At 48.6% G+C, this 25,702-nt stretch overlaps 3 protein-coding genes across 15 annotated transcripts in view; 2 read left to right on the top strand and 1 right to left on the bottom strand.

Moving 5' to 3' along the window:
• Positions 1–18: 18 nt before the first annotated feature.
• HNRNPUL2 (heterogeneous nuclear ribonucleoprotein U like 2) lies at positions 19–14,807 on the top strand. 2 transcript variants are annotated; one of them, XM_055289228.2, is made up of 14 exons: positions 19–864; positions 3,049–3,184; positions 3,483–3,559; positions 3,748–3,887; positions 4,576–4,666; positions 4,766–4,878; positions 5,097–5,360; positions 5,535–5,657; positions 6,047–6,175; positions 7,278–7,446; positions 10,224–10,424; positions 11,476–11,549; positions 11,807–11,914; positions 12,036–14,807. In XM_055289228.2, the coding sequence occupies exons 1-14, from the start codon at positions 327–329 to the stop codon at positions 12,114–12,116; spliced, it is 2,244 nt and encodes a 747-aa protein (XP_055145203.1). In that variant the 5' UTR covers positions 19–326; the 3' UTR covers positions 12,117–14,807. The 2 variants fall into 2 exon arrangements, 1 of the variants encoding a protein (XP_055145203.1); XR_008659489.2 differs by lacking the exon at positions 11,476–11,549 and having other exon boundaries at positions 54–864; positions 12,036–12,085.
• A 140-nt stretch (positions 14,808–14,947) lies between these two features.
• The window catches only part of BSCL2 (BSCL2 lipid droplet biogenesis associated, seipin), a 22,323-nt gene continuing 11,568 nt past the window's right edge, over positions 14,948–25,702 (top strand). For 2 of the 12 annotated variants that reach the window (XM_055290409.2, XM_055290327.2), the window contains exons 1-3: positions 19,855–20,308; positions 21,812–22,128; positions 24,901–24,982. In XM_055290409.2, the coding sequence (XP_055146384.1) occupies positions 20,222–20,308; positions 21,812–22,128; positions 24,901–24,982 (486 nt within the window). In that variant the 5' untranslated portion in view covers positions 19,855–20,221. Of the gene's footprint in view, positions 15,003–17,308; positions 17,759–17,871; positions 17,909–18,107; positions 18,259–19,854; positions 20,309–21,060; positions 21,203–21,811; positions 22,129–24,900; positions 24,983–25,702 lie in introns of those variants that run through there. The other 10 variants (XM_063642185.1, XM_055290656.2, XM_063642170.1 and 7 more) reach the window with 9 other exon arrangements.
• Positions 18,204–19,631, bottom strand: GNG3 (G protein subunit gamma 3). The gene is made up of 3 exons (XM_055293269.2): positions 19,492–19,631; positions 19,011–19,110; positions 18,204–18,727 (listed from the first exon to the last, which is right to left on the bottom strand). Exons 2-3 carry the CDS (start codon positions 19,107–19,109, stop codon positions 18,599–18,601), a joined length of 228 nt encoding a protein of 75 aa, XP_055149244.1. The 5' UTR covers position 19,110; positions 19,492–19,631; the 3' UTR covers positions 18,204–18,598.

Genomic DNA, 25,702 nt, shown 5'->3' with positions numbered 1-25,702 from the left:
AGGAAGCGAGAGGAACTCCGTCGTCCTCCGCGCGCGCCTGCCCGCGGCTAGGGAACCGAGGGCCTGGACGGGAAACAGCTCCCCGCTGCGTTGTTTTGGGCTCCGTGAGCCGAACAGGGGAGGGGAGACGAAGGAGAAGCAAACACTGCGCAGCGGGACCGTGCGCGGCCTCCACTCCTGCGTGCGTGCGCTCGCTCGCGCGGGCCCAGTGCTGGCGCGTGAGGCGGAGGCGGGTGGCGGCGGCGGCGGCGGCGCCTGCGCGGTCGGACTCGGTCGACGGTTCGCAGGGGAGGAGGCGGCGGGAGGCGGAGGAGGCGGCGGCGGCGATGGAGGTGAAGCGGCTGAAAGTGACCGAGCTGCGGTCGGAGCTGCAGCGGCGGGGCCTGGACTCGCGCGGCCTCAAGGTGGATCTGGCGCAGCGGCTGCAGGAGGCGCTGGACGCCGAGATGCTCGAGGACGAGGCCGGCGGCGGCGGGGCCGGGCCCGGCGGGGCCTGCAAGGCGGAGCCTCGGCCTGTGGCCGCGTCGGGCGGCGGCCCGGGCGGGGACGAGGAGGAGGACGAAGAGGAGGAGGAGGAGGACGAGGAGGCGCTGCTTGAGGACGAGGACGAGGAGCCACCCCCTGCTCAGGCCTTGGGTCAGGCCGCGCAGCCGCCGCCAGAGCCCCCGGAGGCGGCAGCCATGGAGGCCGCAGCCGAGCCAGATGCTTCCGAGAAGCCGGCGGAGGCCACGGCCGGGTCAGGCGGGGTAAATGGTGGCGAAGAAGAGGGCCCTGGCAAGGGGGAGGAAGACGAACCCGAGGAGCGGAGCGGGGACGAGACGCCTGGATCCGAGGTGCCGGGTGACAAGGCCGCCGAGGAACAGGGTGAGGAACTGGCAGCCGAGCCCGGCTCCAACCTGCCGGCTGCGCCCCTGATCTAGCACCGCGCCCTGCACCGCAGGGTCCCAGTCCTTGTTCTCGCTTGCCTCAAAGTGCCATTTGATGGAACTCCTTTCATTCTCTACCCACCTTTCTGAGGGGTTAGGCCGCCTCTCGTGGCCCTACTCTTTGCAGGAGGAAGGTTCCTGCCTAACTTGGTTCCTTGGTGATAGTGGATGGCAGTGAGTGATTCTGCATGCGAACTGCTTGTGAGCTACCTGTGGAACAATCTCCCACGGTGCTTGTTATATTTTTTTTAGCTGAGAACGTGCTAAGCAATTGGGGATTACACGGAGAACTGGGCCCACAGTTAGAGGGTCAGGCCTTTGGGCTACCTGTCAACTTTTTCACCGTAAAAGTGTTAAGCAAAAATCGAAGTCCGTCAAAGTCCGCTCCATTAAAAGCATGTTAACAGAGCTTGAGCAACAGAGAATCTGAAAATCCAACCTTGCTCCTCTTTGAGCTGTAGGGGAGAGCCTCTAGTGTAACAGTGTCGAGTTTAATAGTTAACCAGTGAAGAGAAAATCTTAATTTGGTGCATTTAGAGTTAGTTAACGTTACTTGGCTAGGGTTTTTATCTTGCTTGGATTATGATTAAATTTTGATTGTCCCACTGAGTCCGTGGATGGGCATGTTTGTAGATTTGCTGAACACCTGGTGCTAGCCTTTTACGTTTCAGGTCCCTCGGTTCCTGAATGGTAATGATTGAGGTGCTGGTGGGTCCGTTGAGTAACCTTGTGGAAGAGGTGTGTTGTAGAATCGCCCCAGGGAGTTAGTGACCTTTCTCTCCTTTCTTTTGAAGTGATTGGATGGTTAGAACTGATCTGTAACAGTATGTGTCAGAGTAGGGAGGATAAGTCTTACTATGAAGTGGGTGGCCTTAGTTCTTTTGTTAGTAATTTTTTTAGGCCACTACGGAGAGTCATAGTATAATCGGAACCCATTGTACAACAATCACATGCAACTTGCAGATTGTTTGTCCTGTGTCCTGGAGCAGAAATCCTATTACATAACCTTTGACTTATGTATATCCCAAAGAGCAGATAAAAAAATTATTGAAGGATAGGCTGGGGGTGGTGGCTCACGCCTGTAATCCCGGCACTTTGGGAGGCCAGGCAGGTGGATCACCTGAGGTCAGGAGTTCGAGACCAGCCTAGCCAACATGGTGAAACCCCTGTCTCTAGTAAATACAAAAAATTAGCCGGGCGTGATGGTGGGTGCCGGTAATCCCAGCTTCTTGGGAGGCTGAGGCGGGAGAATGGCTTGAACCTGGGAGGCGGAGGTTGCAGTGAGCCGAGATCGGACCCCTACACTCCAGCCTGGGCGACAGAACGAGACTCCGTCTCAAAAATATATATATTGAAGGATAAAAGACTGCTTTAAAGAAATTATTATTAAAAACCTTCCTAGTGTTGCAAAATACAAAAGCCTAGGGAAAAACTCCAGGATTTTTCCTGTTGTAGAGAAGTTGCTAAATATACAACACCTTTCTGCCCCAAATTATGTGCAGTCTAGATGCGGTATTATTTATGGATCTCTTGTGACTTAGTGGTTTGCTCTTGCAACTTTCAGTAGAAGTCCCTGATAAAAATACAGCTGTGTATAATGCACTTGAGTCCATTTGTCACATGAGTAAATCCATGGATGGCTGTGCATTTCAATTCAGGAAAGGGAAATAAAAAAAAATTGAGGCTTCTCTGTATCATGAAGTTGTGGAAAAGTGTTACAAAATATGTATTAACTGCCTACCTTAAATCTAGATCTGACAAGAGTCAAATTAACCTTTGAAGTTTTTTTAGAGACCTAGAGGATATTTTTTATGTCATATTGATGGGGAAATCTGCAAGTTTGACCTGATTTAAGTGGATAAATTTAGAATGCAAAAATTGTCCAATTTTTATCTACTGCTTGACTGTAATTAGCCCATAATGTCCCTTTTTTAAAAAATAAAATCACAGCCAATGACAGAAAGCTGATCTTTAGAAATAAAATGTTATGTGAATGTAGTGGGAATAACCTGGCTGTTTTGATCAGACAGATTCTCACATTCCCTGTTAGTGTCTATTAGTTCTGAGCTTATTCTACACTCCAGTATGAAAACTGCTGATTTTCTTTCCCTCGTTTTTGTAGGAGATGACCAAGATAGTGAAAAGTCAAAACCAGCAGGCTCAGATGGTGAGCGGCGGGGGGTAAAGAGACAGCGGGATGAGAAGGATGAACATGGCCGAGCTTACTATGAATTCCGAGAGGAGGCTTACCACAGCCGGTGAGGGAAACAGTCCCTTTCCTTGAAGGGAGTGTCTGCTCTGATTTTGGTATTCCTGGTTTTGACTGGAGAGACTGGAAGGAGGGTGGATTCAAAATGGAATAGGTTTTTATAGGCATGAGTTTTAGATTGCATCTACCATGGAAACTCCTATTGCCCTTTCTCATTTATTGAAAAAAGCTGTCTGCTGGGATTTGATACTCACTGATAGTTTAAAATGGACATAATGTCATACACACACTCCTCAAAGAAGAGGGCTTTGTTTACATTGTGTTTCTTTTCTATCTTACATATATAGCTCAAAGTCTCCACTGCCTCCTGAAGAAGAGGCAAAAGATGAGGAGGAGGATCAAACTCTTGTGAACCTGGACACGTGTATGTATAAGGCAGACAGATTGTGGTTTTTAACTAATCTCCTAAAAGTGATTTTGGAGATTAAAACTTCAAAGCCTATAAATTCTATGAGACTTTGTATCCACTACAACAACTGGTTATACTTATGCTCTGTTGGTGGCTTACAAGTATTGGACATTGGAGTAAACTGATTGCTTCTTTCTTTACAGATACCTCGGATCTGCATTTTCAAGTGAGCAAAGACCGCTATGGAGGGCAGCCACTTTTCTCAGAGAAGTTCCCCACCCTTTGGTCTGGAGCAAGGAGTACTTACGGAGTGACAAAGGGAAAAGTTTGCTTTGAGGCAAAGGTATCTCATTAAGACCATTCATTCATTCATTTATTCCTGGATGCTTACAGTTCTTAGGGGGGGAAAAACAATTTTTATCTTTTTTTTTTTTTTTTTTTTTGAGACGGAGTTTTGCTCTTGTTACCCAGGCTGGAGTCCAATGGCACCATCTTGGGTCACCACAGCCTCTGCCTCCTGGGTTGAAGCAATTCTCCTGCCTCAGCCTCCCGAGGAGCTGGGATTACAGGCATGCGCCACCACACCTGGCTAATTTTGTATTCTTAGTAGAGATGGGGTTTCTCCGTGTTAGTCAGGCTGGTCTTGAACTCCTGACCTCAGGTGATCCGCCCATCTTGGCCTCTCAAAGTGCTGGGATTACAGGCATGAGCTACCGCACCTGGCCAGGGAAAAAATATTTTTTTAAAAAGACAGTTCATTTATTCATTAAACTACTACCTATGTATACTGGACTTCTGTCCAATCAAGCTTTTATTAGTGCAGGTAGGTAAAAGCACTGTGCTTTAACAAGAACCTTAGTTTCAGTAACCAAGAAATTGATCCCTGTGGCTTTAAGTTCAGTGACTGTTATTCTGATGTTGAGTTGAGATAATTGTCATTTTCAGTTTGTATAAAAATCTTGTCTTTCTAACTCAGAGTTTACTACTCAGTTGGTCACAATATCTAATAGTTCGCTTTCTGACTTGGCCAGGTAACCCAGAATCTCCCAATGAAAGAAGGCTGCACAGAGGTCTCTCTCCTTCGAGTTGGGTGGTCTGTTGATTTTTCCCGTCCACAGCTTGGTAAAGTTATTTCTTTAAGTTCCTCATTAGTGTTTACTACCATATTGCTTACACTATGGGAAGTCTGGATGTAGGTAACTAATTTGTTGACTGTTCTAGGTGAAGATGAATTCTCATACGGTTTCGATGGACGAGGACTCAAGGCAGAAAATGGACAATTTGAGGAATTTGGCCAGACTTTTGGGGAGAATGATGTTATTGGCTGCTTTGCTGTAAGTGCTCCTGAAAGTTGTGGGTCATAACAAGGAGTGGATAGAGGGCACTGGGAATTCACTTGTGCTTCCCATCAACTGCTGGCTTTTATGCATGTGATGTGTGGCTCGCTTAGTTACATTGTGCAGCAGTCTGTGTGAAACAAGAATAAATTGTAAAGTTTAATCAACCCGAAGGCTTGTCAGCCAATAAGTGCTCTTGTCCCTTGTCATTGTAGAATTTTGAGACTGAAGAAGTAGAACTTTCCTTCTCCAAGAATGGAGAAGACCTAGGTGTGGCATTCTGGATCAACAAGGAATCCCTGGCAGACCGGGCCCTTCTACCCCATGTCCTCTGCAAAAATTGTGTTGTAGAATTAAACTTTGGTCAGAAGGAGGAGCCCTTCTTCCCACCACCAGAAGAGTTTGTGTTCATTCATGCTGTGCCTGTTGAGGAGCGTGTACGCACTGCAGTCCCTCCCAAGACCATAGAGGAATGTGAGGTATGCCAAACAGTATACAAACACTGAGGTTGTATGCTTTGCAGAGGTGGGTGCATATGCTCTCCAAGGTCTCAGAGCGTTATCAAACGGGAATGGGAGGATGTTCTTAAATTGGATTTGATAAACATGACCCTCATTTATTTTTCATTATATTTCTGGTTCTGTTTTTTGCAGGTAATTCTGATGGTGGGACTACCCGGATCTGGAAAGACCCAGTGGGCACTGAAATACGCAAGAGAAAACCCTGAGAAAAGATACAATGTCCTGGGAGCTGAGACTGTGCTCAATCAAATGAGGGTAAGTTGCTGTTGGGCATTTGTCAGATACAGTATTTGGAGACTCTTAGAACCTATCTTTAATGGAGAGTTAGTCTCAAGTGTCTGAGAACAAGGGTCCCATAAATAGAGAAATGAGATTTTTCTCTATGTGTTTTAGGTGGATTGATTTTTTTTTTCTTTGCTGTGTTGTCAAATTTCTGAAAGCAGACAAGATCTGAAATACATCCAGGTTAAGACTAGATAGAAATGACTACTGCAGGAAATGGACAACATTCACAGCACTGAAGAATAAGAATAGAGTGATACAGATTCAGTATTTGAAGAGGTGACATTTACCAATAACTCTTGGGCTCTAACTTGCAACATAACTTGTGTTTTTTTTTTTTCACTTCCTCTCAAACTAATCAGATGAAGGGGCTCGAGGAGCCAGAGATGGACCCCAAAAGCCGAGACCTTTTAGTTCAGCAAGCCTCCCAGTGCCTTAGTAAACTGGTCCAGATTGCTTCCCGGACAAAGAGGAACTTTATTCTTGATCAGGTATTAATCTGATAAAATTGTCTAGAGTCAAGGTGGGGTGTGTATATAAAGAGAGACTGAATTAAGGAACAGAGTCAGCTTACCTAATTATGACCATCTGGTTGTGTGTTATGGTTGCAATGTTTTTTGAACTCAGAGGTACCCCTAATTAGTGTTTTTACCTGAAAATATACGGACCCAGGCTATAAAACATGTAATAAAGACAATGGAAAGAATTGGAACTCATATGAATTCCTGGCTCCACCACATTCTGGTTTGTGATCTTGGATAAGTCCCTTATCCTCTCTGAACCTCGGTTTCCCTGATGAGCAAAACAGGATAATACCTGTCACGTAGTTTGAAAAGTTAAAGAAGATCATGTGTATTGACCCTTCATCTCGTGTCTAAGTTATCAAAGATACTGAGTCTTTTATTTATTTATTTATGTTTTTTTTTTGGAGACCGAGTCTCACTCTGTCGCCCAGGCTGGAGTGCAGTGGCGCGATCTGGGCTCACTGCAAGCTCTGCCTCGCAGGTTGACGCTATTTTCCTGCCTCAGTCTCCTGGGTAGCTGGGACTACAGGTGCCTGCCACCATGCCTGGCTAATTTTTTATATTTTTAGTAGAGACGGTTTGATCCTGTTAGCCAGGATGCTCTTGATCTCCTGACCTCATGATCTACCTGCCTCAGCCTCCCAAAGTGCTGGGATTACAGGATTATAGGCGTGAGCTGTCACACCCGGCCTTTTTTTTTTTTTTTTTTTTTTGAGATGGAATCTTGCTCAGCCACCACCCAGGCTGGAGTGCAGTGGCGCGATCTCAGCTCACTGCAACCACCATCTCCTGGGTTCAAGCGATTCTTCCGTCTCAGCCTCCCAAGTAGCTGGAATTACAACACCCACCATCATGCCGAGTTAATTTTTGTATTTTAGTAGAGATGGGGTTTCACCACGTTGGCCAGGCTGGTCTTGAACTCCTGACCTGAGATGATCTGCCCACCTCAGCCTCCCAGAGTGCTAGGATTACAAGCGTGAGCCACCGTGCCTGGCCGATAACTGATTCTTTTGGTTAAATCTGAGTGATAATTTTCTTCCTAAACATCAGTTATTCCTTCTGTTCTTAGTGTAACGTGTACAATTCTGGCCAACGGCGGAAGCTATTGCTGTTCAAGACCTTCTCTCGGAAAGTGGTGGTGGTTGTCCCTAATGAGGAAGATTGGAAGAAGAGGCTGGAGTTGAGGAAGGAAGTAGAGGGAGATGATGTGCCTGAATCTATAATGCTGGAGATGAAAGGTGGGTGTCTTAGTCCATTTTCTGCTGCTATAAAGAATACCATAGACTTTGTAATTTATAAATAATAGAGGTTTATTTCCCTCATGGTTCTGGAGGCTGGGAAGTCCAAGAGCATAGCACTAGCATCTGGTGAGGTCCTTGCTGCATCATTCCATGGCAAGAGAGCACATGTGAGAGAACTTGCTTTTATAACAAAGCCACTTTCACAATAATGGCATTAATCTATTCATGAGGATGGAATCCTCATGACCAAATCACATTAAAAGTCCCACCTTCTCAACACTGCTCATTGGGGATTAAGTTTCCAACACTTGTGCTTTGGTGGGACATAACTCAAACCATAGCAGTGGGCTAAAATTGTACAAGTTAAAGGGATCTTATCCCTGGTCAGTGCACACCTTATTGAGGCCTATTAGCACCTGGAGTGACACTCTACATCTAAAATATAAATCTGAAGAGAAACTTCATGGTTGTAAGCACTTGTAGATAAATGAATGAACAGAGAGAAGCAATAATTTTGACTTACTGTTTTCTTGGCTTGTTTTGGTTTGGTTTTGAGACAGTCTCTCACCCTGTTGCCCAGCTTGGAGTGCAGTGGTGTGATCTCAGCTCACTGCAACGTCCACCTCCTCGGTTCAAGCGATCCTCTTGCTTCAGCCTCCCAAGTAGCTGAGATTACAAGCATGTGCCACCATGCGTAGCTAATTTTTGTATTTGTCTGGTCTTGGAACTCCTGACTTCAGGTGATTTGCCCACCTTGGTCTTCCAAAGTGCTGAGATTACAGGCGTATGCTGCTGTGCCCAGCCGCCTTGGCTCGTTTTGAAAAAGATACAGAAAGGGAAATAGTGAGCCAGGCGCGGTGCTGATGCCTGTAATCCCAGCACTTTGGGAGGCTGAGGCGGGTGGATCACAAGGTCAGGAGCTCACGACCAGCCTGGACTAGATGGTGAAACCCTGTCTCTACTAAAAATACAAAAAAAATTAGTCAGGAATGGTGGTGGGCGCTTGTAATCAGCTACTCGGGAGGCTGAGGCAGAGAATTACTTGAACCTAGGTGGCAGAGGTTGCAGTGAGCTGGGATTGTGCCACTGCACTCCAGCCTGGACAACAGAGCGAGACTCGGTCTCAAAAAAAAAAAAAAAAAGGAAATAGTGACCGTAGGGTAATTTAAACTCAAGGGAGAGGTTTCCGTGAATCAGTTATTTGTTAAGTAAATACTTCTGGTACATCTACTGTTTTTCTACATTTCTTATTCTGCCTTTTTTTTTTTTTTTTTTTTTTTTGACAGTCTCGCTCTTGTCGCCCAGGCTGGAGTACAGTGGCGCGATCTCGGCTCACTGCAACCTCCGCCTCCCGGGTTCAGGCGATTCTCCTGCCTCAGCCTCTTGAGTAGCTGGGATTACAGGTGCCCGCCCAGCTAATTTTTGTACTTTTAGTAGAGACAGGGTTTCGCCACATTGGTCAGGCTGGTCTCGAACTCCTGACCTCAGGTGATCTGCCCACCTCGGCCTCCCAAAGTACTGGGATTACAGGTGTGTGCGACCGTGCCTGGCCGCAGGGAGAGATTATTATGGTTCAGATTAAAATATGGCAGTTGGAGTGAATGATCTCACTGGTATAACTTGATTTCTGGTATCACGTTATGTTTGTGTTTTGTTTGTTAATTTGGCTGAAGTCTGTAATGCAATACATAAGACAGTAATGTCTACACAAGAAATATTAATAATTATTAATATTTTGTTCCTCTTACTATTCCCTTAAAATGTGATTTTTTTTCCTCTGCCTTTAGTTCCTGACATCCCACCAACTCTATCAACTGCTTGCTCTTCAAATTCTGTTAATCCCCAGGCATGGGAACTGGTTTGCACATCTATGAACCAGATCCTCAGAGTTTACTCAGAATGAACTATGCCAGTCCATAACTCATACTTAGGCACTCAGAGAAATGTAGCTCAGTTTTATAAAATTGAGGGCCAACTGGATTCATCTAAGAATCATGAGAGCCCCATTGAACTGAATTTCCACTGGGACTCAGCTTCTGAAGTTGACGTCCAGAGACTGGCAGATGTGCTGGCTATCATAGACAGGCGGTAAATGAGAGCCCTGTACTCTTGTCTTCTCTTCTTGTATAGATAAGCAGATGCCTTTAGGCTTGGGTCAGTTTCTCATTGAGTCTCTCTTCTGTCAGCGAGGCCAGAGTGCAGTGGCACTCAGCCTCCCGAGTAGCTGGGATTACAGGCACCTGCCACCACGCCTGGCTAATTTTTGTTTTTTTAGTAGAGACAGGGTTTCACCATGTTGGCCAGGCTGGTCTCGAACTCCTGACCTCAAGCAGTCCGCCTGCCTCGGCCTCCCAAAATGCTGGGATTGCAGGCATGAGCCACCATGCCCGGCCATCACTGAGTCTCCTTAAAATGTTATTTCTTAGCATCTTATCTGACCAACACCAGAACTTTCTCAGTTACTTTTAGCCTCTGATTACCTGCTTCTGTCCTGATGAGAAACTTTAACCCAGTTCACTCCTAATTTATTATAGATCCTTAAGAACTTGTAAATCTACATAGCCCTTTGCCTGGGTCTGTTACAATTTAGGGAAAACTTAGAGTAGAAAAAGTTAATGTCATTATTTAGATGCGAGTGGGTATGAACCTAGCACATTTTTGTGCAGTAATAGGTGAGGCGTAGAAAGTCATATGCTTCTTGTAGAGTTTTCATAATGAGTTCTTACCCATCTATGCACTTTTCAGGCCCACAAGCTTCTCTCTTACTCTTATAGCCAACTTCTCTTTGCCTGAAAAATGCGACTATATGGATGAGGTGACATATGGGGAGCTGGAGAAGGAGGAAGCTCAGCCCATTGTCACTAAATACAAGGAGGAGGCAAGGAAGCTTCTGCCCCCCTCCGAGAAGCGGACAAATCGCCGAAACAACCGAAACAAGCGTAACCGGCAGAACCGAAGCCGGGGCCAAGGCTATGGTGAGTCCTCGGGACCTGCCAGCCCCCTGCTTCAGTCCATTCTTTGTGCTTAGTACAGCAAGATGTGCAAGGGAAGGCCAAGGAAACCAAGTCAGGTCATTAACAATACGGAAGTGCCTTCTTCATGGAGCTTATTTCTTCCTGTTCTTTATCCCTGCCTTTTTCTTGTGCTTTTTCCATAATTCTTCAACAACAACAAAAACCCTCCTTTTAAAAAAAAGAGTTACTTTTCACAAAAGTATTTGTTTCTTTGAAAAGCAATGCTTGGGCTTTCTCATCCGTCTAGTTTTCATTTTAACATATGGGTTCCCAGTGTTCCCATACTGTTCCTGTCTATCTGAAGGATTTGTAGAGTGAAATCAAATTCTCATCTTCGGTTTTCTTGCTCCTCTGTCATTTCGATTAACAAGAAAGTGAATGCTGTATTCAGTGTTTTTTGTGGGGGGAAAAAGTTAACCAAGCAAGTTAGGCTATTAGAATTAATGTTCCCCCTGAATGTCTAGTTTGTCAGTTAAAACCCCAGTGTGCATTCACTGCTCTTTAAAAATGTGTGTGTATGTGTGTGTGTAACTGTTAAGTCAGCAGAATTTTGGAGTGCCTGCTATGTGCTAGGTACTGTAAATGCTGACAGTTCCCGCCCTTGAGGAGCTGATTGCAGAGACTTTGTTTCTTTTGCATAAAATGATAGGTATGGGTTATATGATATCTGAAATCCCTTCCAGGGCTGAAAGTCTGATTCTATGAATGGCAGTTTTTCCTTATGTTTCTAAGTCTGCCATGTATCCTATTGCCATCTTAAATGTTTTGCAGGAATTGGGAAGCTTCAAAAACAAAGTGGCTTGGTTTTCTTGTGTCTCTGTTTCTCTGCCCTCCCCCCTCAGACTTTTTAAAAGCTCCTGGCTGGTGCTTTAATTAACATGTGTGAGCCTGGCTGAAGCAGGCCTTATATTCCCCCAGAATTGCCTTTGGCTCCAAGTTTTTGATTTCCACCCAGATGTGGAGCCAGGACCCCATGCCAGCTGTCTGAGCGCGCTCTCCATTTCTCTTCCAGTGGGCGGGCAGCGCCGAGGCTACGACAACCGGGCCTACGGGCAGCAGTACTGGGGGCAGCCTGGAAACAGAGGGGTGAGTGCAGCTCTCCTTCTGCTCCTCACTCTGGGCTGTGAGAGCCATTCCTATTGGCTTGGGGGAGCAGAGTGGTTTGCCTGTTTTCTTAGCGCTTAGGGTTTTGCCCATATAATATGTTCTGGAAGATTTACTATGGGAAAATTAAACCAATTTATAATATCGAGCTAAGATGTGTCCCATTTAAAAGGGGGTCACAGTGGGTCATGCTGCCAAAAACCCATAAATCTTCACTCCTTTTTCTTTTCCTTTCTCAGGGTTACCGTAATTTCTATGATCGATACAGGGGAGACTATGATCGATTTTACGGGCGAGATTATGAGTACAACAGATACAGAGACTATTACAGACAATACAATCGGGATGTGAGTATCTTCTTGGGATAGATACAGGGTGAAGGGGGGCAGGAGCAGAAGGATGAATGTTGTGCCTCTTCATCCTCAGCCAGCTGTGGCTCCAAGTGATGGGGTTTCCCCTCTCTTCTAGTGGCAGAGTTACTACTACCACCACCCCCAGGACAGAGACCGATACTACAGGAATTACTACGGTTACCAAGGGTATCGGTGAAGCCCCTGCCATGGTCACCTGTCAGCCATGAAGCTGAATCTCTGGGGGTGCCAGGCACCCCCGCAAAACACAACCAAGGAAAACAGGGGCTGTCGGGGTGGGGCTGAGCTGCCGGGGAGGGGCGGTGCGGGGGGAGGGTGCTCAAGCAGGGGTGGGGGAGGGGGGAGGTGGAAACAAACAACAAAACTGTACATTTTTTTTAAAGTTTGTTGAAAAGAATATTGTCTTATTCTATAAAACATTTCAAACCTAGTTAGAGATTTGTAATCAAAAAACATTTGTGCAGAAAGCAGCACTTAGGGCTGCCTGTTCTATACCCTGCAGTCAGACAGGAAAAGAACTGAAAATGGCACCCTTCTGACATTCTGAGGCAGCTGGACTGGCAGCCAAGTAAAGGAGAGTGATGAGGCGGTGTGGGGAGGGTGGGGAGGCAGCGCGAGGGTGCTCTCCATAGCAGGTAGGAGCAGGCAGGAGTGGGGACAGAGGGAGAGCTTGTGACTGGGGCAGTGAAAATAAACGATTGGCTCTTATCAATCACTTGCACCAACTAACCGTTTGTATTTTCTTTACCGACCTTTCCCTTTTGGGATATGTGGTCTGGTGGGCTGGGAGGCTTACAGTGTCCCAACTCTCCGTTTTCCTGTGCCTTTGTGCTGTTTGGCTGAGGCATGGAGACTGCCAGTGGGCAGGCCAATCCTGGAGACTGCCAGGATTCCCAGGCCAAGAAAGCCTGGGGACTGTCCTTGATTGCAGAGCAGAATAGCCTGCCCCCTCTATAGACCATTGATTAATTCCCATAAAATCTTGGGGAGAATGGGATTGCAGCCCTCAGCCTAAAGATGGTGATTTGCCAGTCTCTAGTCTCAGTCTTCCAAGGTTGAGAGAGGTGGGAGGTCTCTGAAATCATCCCTGTTAGAGTGTCTGTCCTCTTACAGTGCGAGAGAAGGAATGTTTCTCAGGGTTTCAGCTCACACGAAAACACAGCAGGATTCTTTTCACTGCAGCGGGATATGTATATAGGTGTATCTTGTGGTGTGGGCTCCCAGGCCCAGGTGCTGAGAATAGCAACTAGCAACTATTTTCTACAGTGTGGAGGGCTCGTGCCCTGCTGGTTTTTTTGATACACAGGTAGAGAATGAATAGAAGAGGGGAGGGTGGTGGGGGGGTGGGAGGCAGCTCAGTGGGGCTGCTGAACCTTGGGAAGAGTGTGAGCGTGAACGTGTGTGAATGTGCGTGTGAAAGGGAGCACCCCTTCCCGACTTCTAGAAACAAAATTCCTTTTGGGGCGCTTTCCCTGTGTGTCCCCAGAGAGGCCTCTAGCCAAGAGACTTCAGTTGGGATAGTTTCATTTGTGACTTTACCAATACCCTCCCAGTTCTTGATAGACAGCTGTAGGTTGCTGGGTTCAAGAATATGGGTGGGATATGGAATGCTCTTTCAATGTCTAGCTTCAGTTTTCATTCATCCTCCTGCTCAGCACTGTCAGCCGAGAGCTTACTCAGCAGACACCACATACTGCAGCACTTCCTAGTGAGAAAATCTGGGTTGTGCCACTAGAAAATGCTTCACTTCCATTTCCTCACCTGGGCAGATTTGTGTGCTGATTTAAATTTAAATTTAATTTAAAAATTGCGTGCTGCTTTGGTCTTCCTCTCCTCCTCCCACTGTTACTGCCCTGCAGCCCTTGTTCAGGTGTACAGACCCTTTTTCTGGCCTCTAGTGTCCCTGTCTGTCATGACACACCCTTCCGCCCAAATACCTCTGACCCCAAGGCTGGAATGGGGCTGGAGGAGATAAGTTTGCTTACTCATAGTCATGTCCTTTCTCTTGGCACCTGCTTCCCTGCGGTGTCCTCAAATGGATTTGTGTGTGGCAGTGGAGTGACTGCATGAATTTTTCTGTAACACATTAACTTTGTATTATTATTAAGGGAGTTTGAGAAAGCTTTGCTTATAATGTCAAGGCAAGGAGGTAAAAACTGGAGCCCAAAGAAATTCCCTTAGGGCAAGATTATGTTATAATAGAAAATTGAATTTCCTGAGGCAGTGGCTGCCACCCCTTTTCAGATGTTTAGTCCTGCAAATAGCATCTTTCTTGTAGTCTGTGACATGGATGGGGATGCTAGGGCCCTCAGGGGCAAGGGGACTAAACTAAATCAAGTTGAGTTTTTTTCCAGCAGGGGTTAGGGGAGGTACTCGCTGTTGATATTTGACACTAGAAACTTTTTTACAAAACTTTTTCTAGGTGGGTGGAAAGTGAAACTGCCACATCCTTGTTGGTTTAGTCCAAGAGATCATTTGCAACAACAGTAGATGTCTGGGTTTTGTTTGTCTTTTTATTACGAAAAACTATGTTAAGGGGGAAAATGTGGATTATGGTAACCAGAGGAATCCCTAGCCTTGTTTTCCTTAGAAGACTTGTTTAGTGTTTTATCAGACGTCTGTTGTAGTTGTAGACAGGAAAGCTTGTGAGAAAAACACCACATGGAGCCTGTAAATGTTTTTGCACAACCTGTAAAGCATTCTTGGAAGTGGCCAGTAAAAAAGGGTTTTTACCATTTAAAAAAAAAAATGTAACTGTGTCATTGTTTACATCTGTAACTTTTTCCTCCCCTGTTCTCATTACACCATTCTGGCGAAAATGTAGGCAAAGTAGCTTCCAGTTTTAGAATAAATAACCATTTGGATTGAATTCACCCTATCTCCTGTGGCTGCACTGACTGGGGCGGAGGGTGTCATTGGGTTATTTATTCATTTTTTAATGCCTCTTTCTCAGGTTGCATGGGCTCCAACCAAGGAGGACTCTCCTCTTTCATGGTGGCTGCTGTTCCTTCCCTATTCTACCATGCCTTCACTTGGGAGCCAGCCATGCAGTCAGTTGACATGGGTGGGTAGTTATTAGTCTATTTAGTGCTTGCTCAGGCCAAGAGTCGAGCCATTGAAGTATAAGAAAATAAATTATAACTCATGACCTCTGTATTTGTCCTATGCAAAAACCAGTTGGATGCTCGAAGTTAAATGTAAAGTTCCATTGTGGAGCCAAATAAGTATATTCATGAATAATTACTGCTAGGGGGAATGCCCAGTCATTCAACAGAAGTTTGATGGGGGTTATTTTCCAGTGAATTTGGAGAATGAGACGGTAACTTAAATAATTTACAACAGCGCCATTGCTTTTTTTTTTTTTTTTTTTTTTTTTTTTTTGAGACAGAGCCTCGCTTTGTTACCCAGGCTGGAGTGCAGTGGCACGCTTTTGGCTCACTGCAGCCTCCTCCTCCTGGGTTCAAGCGATTTTTCTGCTTCAGCCTCCCGAGTAGCTGGGACTTACACATGTGTGCCACCAGGCCCAGCTAAGTTTTTTTTTTTTTCTTTTCTAGTAGAGACAGGGTTTCACCGTATTGGCCAGGCTGGTCTCGAACTCCTGACCTCGTGATCTGCCCGCCTCAGCCTCCCAAAGTGCTGGGATTACAGGTGTGAGCCACCGCTCCCAGCCACCATTGCATTATTAGCACTGAAATGAACCTAACGGCAGTTTCTAATAAATGGTCAGGGTCTTAAAGCTGAGATACCACAGGCTCATGACATCCAGTATTCTGAAGGGGCAGTAGTATTGATGTAGATACTGCTCTAATTCCTACCCTCTGTATGTGACACGAATTCAGATACCTGGGTTTACAGCTTTGTACCCTGAAGGCCACCCTTAATCTATTCTTTAGGACATTTAAGTTGCTGTTAGAGCTAATTAATCATTTTTTTAAGTGGTTAATCATAGCTCATGCCTGGTCTCTAGTTACTGCTTAAACCCCATTTTCCCAACTAGCGCTGCAGCCACGCAGTTATAATCTGATGGGTAGGAACATTGAGTGTGCAGAAAAATTGAAGAGAGGCGCTTTGTTCTGTTTTGAGACGGAGTTTCACTCTTGTTGCCCAGGCTGGAGTGCAGTGGCACAATCTTGGCTCACCGCAACCTCTGCCTCCTGGGTTCAAGTGATTCTCCTACCTCAGCCTCCCAAGTAGCTGGGATTACAGGTACCTGCCACCACACCAGCTAATTTTTGTATTTTCAGTAGAGACAGGTTTCACCATGTTGGCCAGGCTGGTCTCGAACTCCTGACCTCAGATGATCCGCCCGCCTCGGCCTCCCAAAGTGCTGGGATTACAGGTGTGAGCCACTACGCCCAGCCGGCCGAACAGAGGCTTTTTAAAAAATCAAGGTTACATTTATTAAATACTCTAATTTTTTGTTTTGTTTTGTTTTTTACCATGTCTGAGCTGTTGTGGAAAATTTCACTTACTCCTCTGGAATTTGCCCAACACCGTGATACAGTGGGGATGAGGGAGGCAAAGTGCTTGGTCCCTGCCATGCCGCATTTGCCATTTAAGCATGTACAGTACAATCCATTCATTGGGTAGTTGGGTGCCTGATACGTGCCATTGTCAGGATACAGGGATTAAAACGGACCTGATTGATCCTTCCTGGAATTTTCACCGTGCCAAGAAGGAACTGAGGCTCCTACGCAACAGAATGGGGGTAGGGTCCCACTCCAGGAGGGCAAACTTTTCCTGTTTCTTCATCTCTAGGATGAGGGAATAAATTAGAAGAGCTCCAGGACTTCTTAGAGCTCATAAGTTCCATCAACAGTAAAAAGTTGCTTGGGACACCTTAAGGTGACCCAAGTTCATTGGGTGTCCCTGGAATTCATGAAGATAGGAGGTTAAGTTCAGTTGCCGGTGATAACCTTTCGTCCTTTGGTTTCCTCTCTCCACTTTGCTGTCTTCTGTGCAAAGATAACCTGGAAGCTGGAGGTAATGAGCTGTCCCTACTGTTTCAAAGCAGCCTCCCTTCCCGAAGTATATCCAGGCACAAAACAGGAGCCAGCCTAGGCTTTTCCTGGGAAGGATGCGTCCCTGAGTTTAGGGGACCTTGACTCTAGGAGGAGCACACATACTGGGATTGTTACGTTCTTTGCCTTGGCTCCGGTCCCATCTCGGCTCTGTGCACCCTTGGAAGGAAAAGATTCTAGGAGGCGTTCTGGTGTTCGTAAACCTCCGCCATGTTTGAGTCCTGGAGTTAAGCCTTAAGTTTGGTCCCTGCCCAGACAGCATGCTGGACTCCTCCTGCAAGGCACATTAGGGGTGGGGCCACTGCTTTCTGGCTGATGTGGCTGAATCGGCCTGAGGGGAAAACGAAAGCAAAAACAAGCCCCAGTTCTACTAGGAAACCCAAACTGAGCAACTTCAGGCTTATCCAGCTCCTGGGAAGACCAGGAAAACTGAGGAGCGGTGCACCGAGACGGACAGCGCCGGGGGTTAACCCCCTGCCGCTAATATTTCCCTCCAAAGGGAGCCTCTCCTTTCTTGGCAAGATGTAGAAACCTAGATTCCCTCGCAAGATCCACGCGACCAGCGTCGGCCACGCTGTGCTTCCTGGGGTCCCCTTGTTTAGTGATTCTTCGTTATGGCCGCCCGTGTGCCTTCGGCTCAATCGGGAGGACATCGAAATCCAGATTTCGGGGTTGCAGGGCGCGGGCCCCGGCTTGGTGAGGGCAGGGGCAGCCATTTTGAGACCAGAAGAGGGTGGAAGGGACCATATTGAGAACTCCTGTTGCCGGGGGCCCGCCATTTTAAGAGAAGCCCTGTACGGTAAACTCTGTGACACGGGGGCCGCCATGTTGGCACGACCATCTTGGAATGGGAGGGGCTGTGGGCGCAGCCATCTTAGGTATAAAATCGGCTCCAGTCGCGGTAACTGAAGCCAAGCTCCGCCCCTACCCTCCTAAGAGATCCTCTGCTGTACGACTACACTCCCGCACCCTCCCCTAAATCCACCCGGTTCGGCCTGTTTACCTTTTAACTTGGCTTCGTTGCACGTTTGTGTGTGTGTGCTTGCTCTTCGCAGCCTCTTGAGCGTCTTTTGTACTTCATTCTTACACTGTGGTCGCTCTCTCGCGCCCGCCATCCCTTGACCCCGCTGATCTCCGATCCTTGACAGGGTCTAGCCTGCTTTGATTGGCCCTGTTCCCTGGGTATGGCAGATCTATTGCTTGATGATCCTCTCCCCCCAAGAATTCTAACACAGGAGCTGTCCTGAGGCTCTGGATGACTTTATTCTTCAAATGGCTTTACCCTCCCAGTAGCTCCAGGTGAGACTGAGAGCAAGAACCTGGCCCATCCCTCTCTCCATTGTCTGAGCAGGTCACCGAGGGAAGCGGGCAGGACGCTGGCAGAGTCTGACGGGGCCCTGCTGTGGGTGGAGCAAAGGGTGCCTCATATCTCTGGGGTGCTTGGGGTCGGCCACAAAGGTGGTAGGAAATGGGGTCGACAGATAGGTGAGGGTGAGCCTTGTGCTTCAGATAACCTCACATGGTCAGGCAAGGGTTAGGGATGGGATGCAAGGAGCCTCAGGGGCTAACGACAATTACTGACCTAAGGAAGGGCCCAGGAGAGGGAAAAGGGAGGAGTTGGGAGAAGGGACAGGGGAGCTCAGAGGAGAGCACAGAAGAACTTCTTCTCCCGGAAGGGGTTCTCCGAAGTGGGCACAGGGGTGATGAGGGGATCCTCACAGGCGTGGGCATCACAGTAAGTCATCAGGTCTGCTGCTGCCTTGGACACCTGGGACACAGCCAGGAGGGGTATTGTTAGCCAGGACCTCTGAAGGGGACTGCAGCCTCCCTCCCCAAATGGGTTCTCTTTTGCCATCTCCAGGGCTCCTTACAACTGTCTTCTCCCTCATCCCCCCACAGAGGCCTGGGGACAGCTCTCTTTACAGAGCCCCAGACTCCTCCCCTGACCTCGGGGAGTGAAGGAAAGAATGCATCTCTTATCCTGAGCTTTGGGAACCTGCAGCACAGCACAGCCTGGCCAACTAATGGGAGCCAGCCAGGGTCCCACCTACCTTTATCCGACACAAGCTGGCTTCAATCTTAAGCTGTTCCACCATCTTGCGTGCTTGCCCAATACTCATAGTGCTGTTCACCGGGGTCTCACCTTTCATCCTGGAAAAAAGAGGGACCTCTCAGAGCACAGTCTCGGCTGGAGGACCCCTCCATGCTCACTCCACACCAACCTTTGCAAGGCTGTGGTCGTACCCCAATATTTTGTTCCCCTCCTATCCTCCTCCTCCTCCTCCAGTGGACTGTCTCATCCCTGTATTCCTCATGGAAAAAATAGGGTGGGATGAGGTGCTCCGCAAACTCCCTCATGGCCTGGGCCACAGATCATTAAGCCTTACACAAATGATTTAAGGCTTTTCAGCCCTTCAAACCATGTGTGTTCCCAGCTCTGAAGACCTCAACCAACCCTGATGAGGAGGGCACATCACCCCTATCTGCTCCAGTGAGCCCCAACAGGAGAAAAACAGGCCGTTCCTTACTCACCTGAAGCCACAAGCGGCAGTAGCAGCCCTGGGTGTAGGGTCAGTGGAGGGTACCAAAACCTTCTGCCTGAGATGGGTGCCCCACCCTGTAGGGAGTTGCAGCTGAAAGTATCTGATGCAGAAGCAGTGACTATAGGGAAGGAGGCCCCTGGGGAGGGCTAGGCCAGAGGTCCGTCGAGGGCTGGTCTCAGTTTCTGCAGCTCAAGCACTGTCTGGATGGCTGGTACCTGAAGGATGAAGGATGCTAGAAGGAGCTGCTCAGATCCTGGAGCATACCAACTGCCTGGCCAGTGGGGGAGCCTAGCTGCCTGCATCCGTGTGCACACCCCCACTGTCGCTGGTTCACTGCCTGCCCCTCCCCCATTGCAGGCATCCTGAGTCTGGGCTAGAGCCCTCCCCAACAGAGCTGAGGCCAAGGCCGACTCCCCCTCTCAAATGGGGTGGTCTGGGCGTATGACAGCCCCTGCAGTGGAGTCTGTACTGGCTGCGGGGGACCCTGCTCATTTGAAAATCTGACATCAGCTGGGCAGTCGCCCCCCTCCTCCCTTCCTCCCTCTACCCTGACACAGCACTTAGCACCTGAATCTTCGTTTCTCTCCCAGGGACCCTCCATTTTCCATATCCAGGAAAATGTGATGCGCCACAGGTATCAGCGTCTGGATCGCCACTTCACGTTTTAGCCACAAGTGACTCAGTGGAAGATCCAGAGTCAACAGAGGCTCGTCAGGAAGATGTCTACAGAAAAGGTAGACCAAAAGGAGGAAGCTGGGGAAAAAGAGGTGTGCGGAGACCAGATCAAAGGACCGGACAAAGAGGAGGTAGGGGCCCTTGTGGGGACAGTCAGCAGAAATATACTGGAAATAGGTGGGCTGGCGTGAAGGGGGCGGGGGGGGTGGATTGGTTTTAAGAATTTCATTCATTTTGAATAGATTACTTCCCACGCCCGTAACAGTGTGCAAAGATGTACACAACACTGGCCGTGCCCTCTGAAGGACTTTATCTGGGGTGATTAGACGTCTACAAAATAGAAGACTGCCAAAAGCTAGTCTAGATAATGTGCTGTGGGGACTCTGAGGGAGAGTGCATCCAGTTAGGGGTCAGAGGAGGTCCACAATGCTACCATGCTGGGAACAGGGGACTAATCTGCCTGCGCAACAATGCAAGAGGCCCAGGTTGCCGCAGACTGCAACATGCTCTAGGTGAATGCCCCCGCCTTAGATGCCTACAGGTCCTAGGAGCTGTGGGCGATAAAAATCAGCGCCAGCTGGATGACCGCCTCACTCGCCCGCTTCGCGGGTGAAGTGGCCTGTGGTGAAGGTGTGCACAGAGGGCTGTGATTGCAGTCTCGAGGGAGGGCCGAGCGGAGGCTGCAGTCAGCCCATCCCCTGGGGCACATCTTGGGGCCTGCAGGGAGGCAGGCGTCTTTCCCCTTTGGTCACGGTAACCGGAGGAAAACCTGCCGCAGAGAGAGCCAGTGGCGAGCGCAAGCAGACAGCGGCCTCGCAGCTCGGGAAGGCTCCGCCCCGCCGCGCTGGACCCCGCCCTGGGCCGAAACTCCGCCTCCCAGGGCTACAAAAGCGGCCGGCGGAGAGGGGTGGGACTTCCCCGGGAGCCGGAAGTCCCGTCTCACGGTTACCCTGGCAGCGCACGAGGCTGGTGAGTCGGCCGCCCTGTGGCAGCCGGCGGGCTGGTTTCCATGGTTGCGCGATTAGGTAGGGGCTCCGGGCGCTTTGCCCACCCCCGAGCCGGAGGGGACTGGCGGGAAGTGGCGGTTGGCTGCAGGGCGCTCCGCCTGGCGTGGGACGCAGCCGTGTCGGGGAGCGAGCTCAGCTCGAGGCGGAGAGGAGAAACTTGGGAAGCAATTGCGGCTACTCTTAGGCTACTGGTTTCGAGTCTGGCCATGCGACCTTAGGCAAGTCGCACATTCTCTCCGTGCAGCTGCCTAGCAGTGTGGATTCAGTATCACCGTGTGTGTAAAGCTCTTTTTAACAATTGTAAGGTGCTCTTTTTAAGAATTGTAAGGTGCTTATTCTTTGTTATATAGCTGTGAATGAGTATCAAGGTGGTTTGTCCCAGCAGCAAATGGCTGGAGAAGGAATTCCACTGAGGAGATCTAGCACTGGGCGGGAGGGAACACAGTGGAGGAAAGGGAAGGGGTAATTGGCTGAGTGGCACAATCATTTGGAGAAAGGCCATATATATGAAACAATGACTTTGCTATCCTGCTATCTCTCGTTCCTCAAAGCCAGTCCGGTAAGCTTTTTTGTCTCCACCTCCTTGGGGAAAGGAGTGACTCTTTCCCACCCCCCTTCTCTTTCCAGGAACCACCAGCTGCTGCATCCCATGGCCAGGGGTGGCGTCCAGGTGGCAGAGCAGCTAGGAACGCAAGGCCTGAACCTGGGGCCAGACACCCTGCTCTCCCGGCCATGGTCAATGACCCTCCGGTACCTGCCTTACTGTGGGCCCAGGAGGTGGGCCAAGTCTTGGCAGGCCGTGCCCGCAGGCTGCTGCTGCAGTTTGGGGTGCTCTTCTGCACCATCCTCCTCTTGCTCTGGGTGTCTGTCTTCCTCTATGGCTCCTTCTACTATTCCTACATGCCGACAGTCAGCCACCTCAGCCCCGTGCATTTCTACTACAGGTGAGAGGGGCCCTCTATCAAACTAGAGGAGTCCTATGGGAATTGTAAGGCCCTTGGAGCTTATTCCGTTCAATCCCCTCATTTACAGATGAGGAAAACTGGAGCCAGGTGTGCTTCCAGGACCTCTCAACTTTCACAGCCCAAGGCTAGATTTGGGTTGCCAGGGCTAGAGTTCTAGTTCTACCTCTGATAACTGAATTCTGGTTAAAAAAAAAAAAAAGGGGGGGGTATCCACTTCTATCATTATGAGGATCAATTCTGTTTTGGCCCTCACTCTCAGGGCCAGTGTAGAATTTTCAGCCAACTCAACCCCTTAGTGCAGAACCAACCTGGCTTTCAGTAGAGGAGCTATTAGGAAAGCAGCAGTTTGCTTTTTACATTATTGCCTCTCAATCCCTGAAAGTCAGCTGCACAATAGAGATTATGGAAACATAAGATGAGGAGGTGCATAAACTTGCCTCCCAGAGAGTCTTGCGTCTTGACTGGCCCCTTAGGTTCCTTCTCATTTTACAAACCCCGCCAAGTGCCAAATTCCCTTTTTTTTTTTTTTTTTTTGAGACGGAGTCTCGCTCTGTTGCCCAGGCTGGAGTGCAATGGTGCAGTGTCTACTCACTGCAACCTCTGCCTCCCAGGTTCAAGCGATTCTCGTGCCTCAGCCTCCCAAGTAGCTGGGATTACAGGTGTGTGCCACCACATCTGGCTAATTTTTGTATTTTTAGTAGAGATGGGGATTTTTTGCTTTTTGCTTTTGTTTGTTTGTTTGTTTGTTTGTTTTTGAGATGAGTCTTGCTCTGTCGCTCAGGCTGGAGTGCAGTGGCCCTATCTCGGCTCACAGCAAGCTCCGCCTCCTGGGCTCACGCCATTCTCCTGCCTTAACCTCCTGAGTAGCTGGGACTATAGGCACCTGCCACCATGACCTGCTATTTTTTTTTTTTTTTTTTTTTTTTTTTTTTTTGTAGAGACGGGGTTTCACCTTGTTAGCCAGGATAGTCTGAATCTCCTGACCTTGTGATCCACCCACCTTGGCCTCCCAAAGTACTGGGGAGATGGGGTTTCACCATGTTGGCTAGGCTGGTCTTGAACTCCTGAATGCAGGTGATCCATCCGCCTTGGCCTCCCAAAGTGCTGGGATTACAGGCGTGAGCCACTGCCACTGCGCCCCACCGAGGTCTCTCTTCTTTTTTTTTTTTTTTTTCTTTTTGAGACAGAGTCTCACGCTGTTGTCTGGGCTGGAGTGCAGTGGCACAGTCTCGGCTCGCTGCAACCTCTGCCTCCAGGTTCAAACCATTCTCTTGCCTTGCCTCAGCCTCCGAAGTAACTGGGATTACAGGTGCCTGCCACCACACCTGGCCAATTTTTTTTTGTATTTTTAGTAGAGATGGGGTTTCACTATGTTGGCCAGGCTGATCTCAAACTCCTGACCTCGTGATCCACCCCCTCGGCCTCCCAAAGTGCTGGGATTACAAGCATGAGCCACTGTGCCTGGCCTAGTTCTCTCTTCTTAACAGTGGTTGTAGGTCCTATCAACAGATGCAGAGAAGGGCGTTATAATCAATGGTTTAAAGTCATTTTTTCCCTTAAGTCCCTGGTCCAGAGCTATAGTTTCTAAAGCAGAGCTTCTTAAACTTTTAGGAAATGGATCTTATGGCCCTTCCTGTCATAAAAATGTATATACGGCCGGGCGCAGTGGCTCACACCTGTAATTCCAGCACTTTGGGAGGCCGAGGCAGGCGGATCACGAGGTCAGGAGGTTGAGACTATCCTGGCTAACATGGTGAAACCCTGTCTCTACTAAAAATACAAAAAATTAGCTGGGCGTGGTGGCGGGCACCTGTTGTCCCAGCTACTCAGGAGGCTGAGGCAGGAGAAATGGCGTGAACCTGGGAGGCGGAGCTTGCAATGAGCCAAGATCCTGCCATTGCACTCCAGCCTGGGCGACAGAGCAAGACTCTGTCTCAAAAAAAAAAAAAAACGTATAAACATGCCCAGGCATATGCTGCGCCCACACCCCTACATGCAAATTTGCCTACAATTGGAGGGGTTCATGAGCCTCTTAATAACCATCTGTAGATCCTTTTGGAGGCGTTTTCTCAAACTAGGACCCAGACCAGAGCTACCAAATCAGAATCTCTTGGGTGGGACCCTGGAATTTACTTTTTTTTTTTTTTTTTTTTTTTTTTGAGATGGAGTTTCACTCTTGTTGCCCAGGCTGGAGTGCAGTGGCGTGATCTCGGCTCACCACAACCTCTGCCTCCCAGATTCAGGCGATTCTTCTGCCTCAGCGTCCCGAGTAGGTGGGATTATAGGCATGTGCCACCACGCCCTGCTAATTTTGTATTTTTAGTAGAGATGGGGTGTCTCCATGTTGTTCAGGCTGGTCTTAAACTCCTGACCTCAGGTGATCCGCCCTCCTCGGCCTCGAAAAGTGCTGGGATTACAGGCGTGAGCCACCCCTGCTTGGCCCTGGAATTTACATTTTTATCAAGCTTCTTAAGTCTTTAGAAACACTGAAGTATGCAACTATATAAGTATCTGTAGAGTCCCATCTAAGAACATCTGCTCTAATGAGAGGACATACATTGAAGTCATAGGAAGAGAATGAAATAATCATTCTGGTATCTTGAATCTCCTGGCCACATTTGTTCTCCATCTTTGTAACAGAGAGAAGGGTGCCTGTTCTGAGAAGGGAGGAGGGCAGGAGGGAGCCAAGAAGGTGTCTGGACGGACTAGTAAGACTAACTTACTGGCGTATCCTCCTCCGTTCTCATTTAGGACCGACTGTGATTCCTCCACCACCTCACTCTGCTCCTTCCCTGTTGCCAATGTCTCGCTGACTAAGGGTGGACGTGATCGGGTGAGTATAGGAACTAGAGAGAGGTTTCATTAGAGCTTTGATGACTCAAAATAGGAAGACTTGAGAAAGGCCTAGAGAGAAGGAATTGAGTAATAAGAGACTGGCTGGGCACGGTGGCTCACACCTGTAATCCCAGTACTTTGGGAGGCTGAGGTGGGCAGATCACCTGAGGTTGGGAGTTCGAGACCAGCCTGACCGACGCGGAGAAACCCCGTCTCTACTAAAAATACAAAATTAGCTGGGTGTGGTGGCGCATGCCTGTAATCCCAGCTACTTGGGAGGCTGAGGCAGGAGAATCACTTGAATCCGGGAGGAGGAGGTTTCAGTGAGCCGAGATCACGCCATTGCACTCCAGCCCGGGCAACAAGAATGAAGCTCCGTCTTAAAAAAAAAAAAAAAAAAAAGGAGACTAAGAGGAAGACTTTGAAGGAAAAGAAATTAAAATTAATTGTGTGGGCCGGGCGCGGTGGCTCACGCTTGTAATCCCAGCACTTTGGGAGGCCGAGGCGGGCGGATCACGAGGTCAGGAGATCGAGGCCACAGTGAAACCCCATCTCTACTAAAAATACAAAAAAAAAATTAGCCGGGCGTGGTGGCGGGCGCCCGTAGTCCCAGCTACTGGGAGAGACTGAGGCAGGAGAATGGTGTGAACCTGGGAGGCAGAGCTTGCAGTGAGCCGAGATTGCACCACTGCACTCCAGCCTGGGCTACAGAGTGAGA

This window comes from Symphalangus syndactylus, chromosome 1 (genome assembly GCF_028878055.3).
Source record: "Symphalangus syndactylus isolate Jambi chromosome 1, NHGRI_mSymSyn1-v2.1_pri, whole genome shotgun sequence".
Classification (NCBI taxonomy): Eukaryota; Metazoa; Chordata; class Mammalia; order Primates; family Hylobatidae; genus Symphalangus; species Symphalangus syndactylus.
The sequence above is the reverse complement of the archived record's forward strand: the minus strand, read 5'-3'. Positions and strand labels throughout refer to the sequence as shown.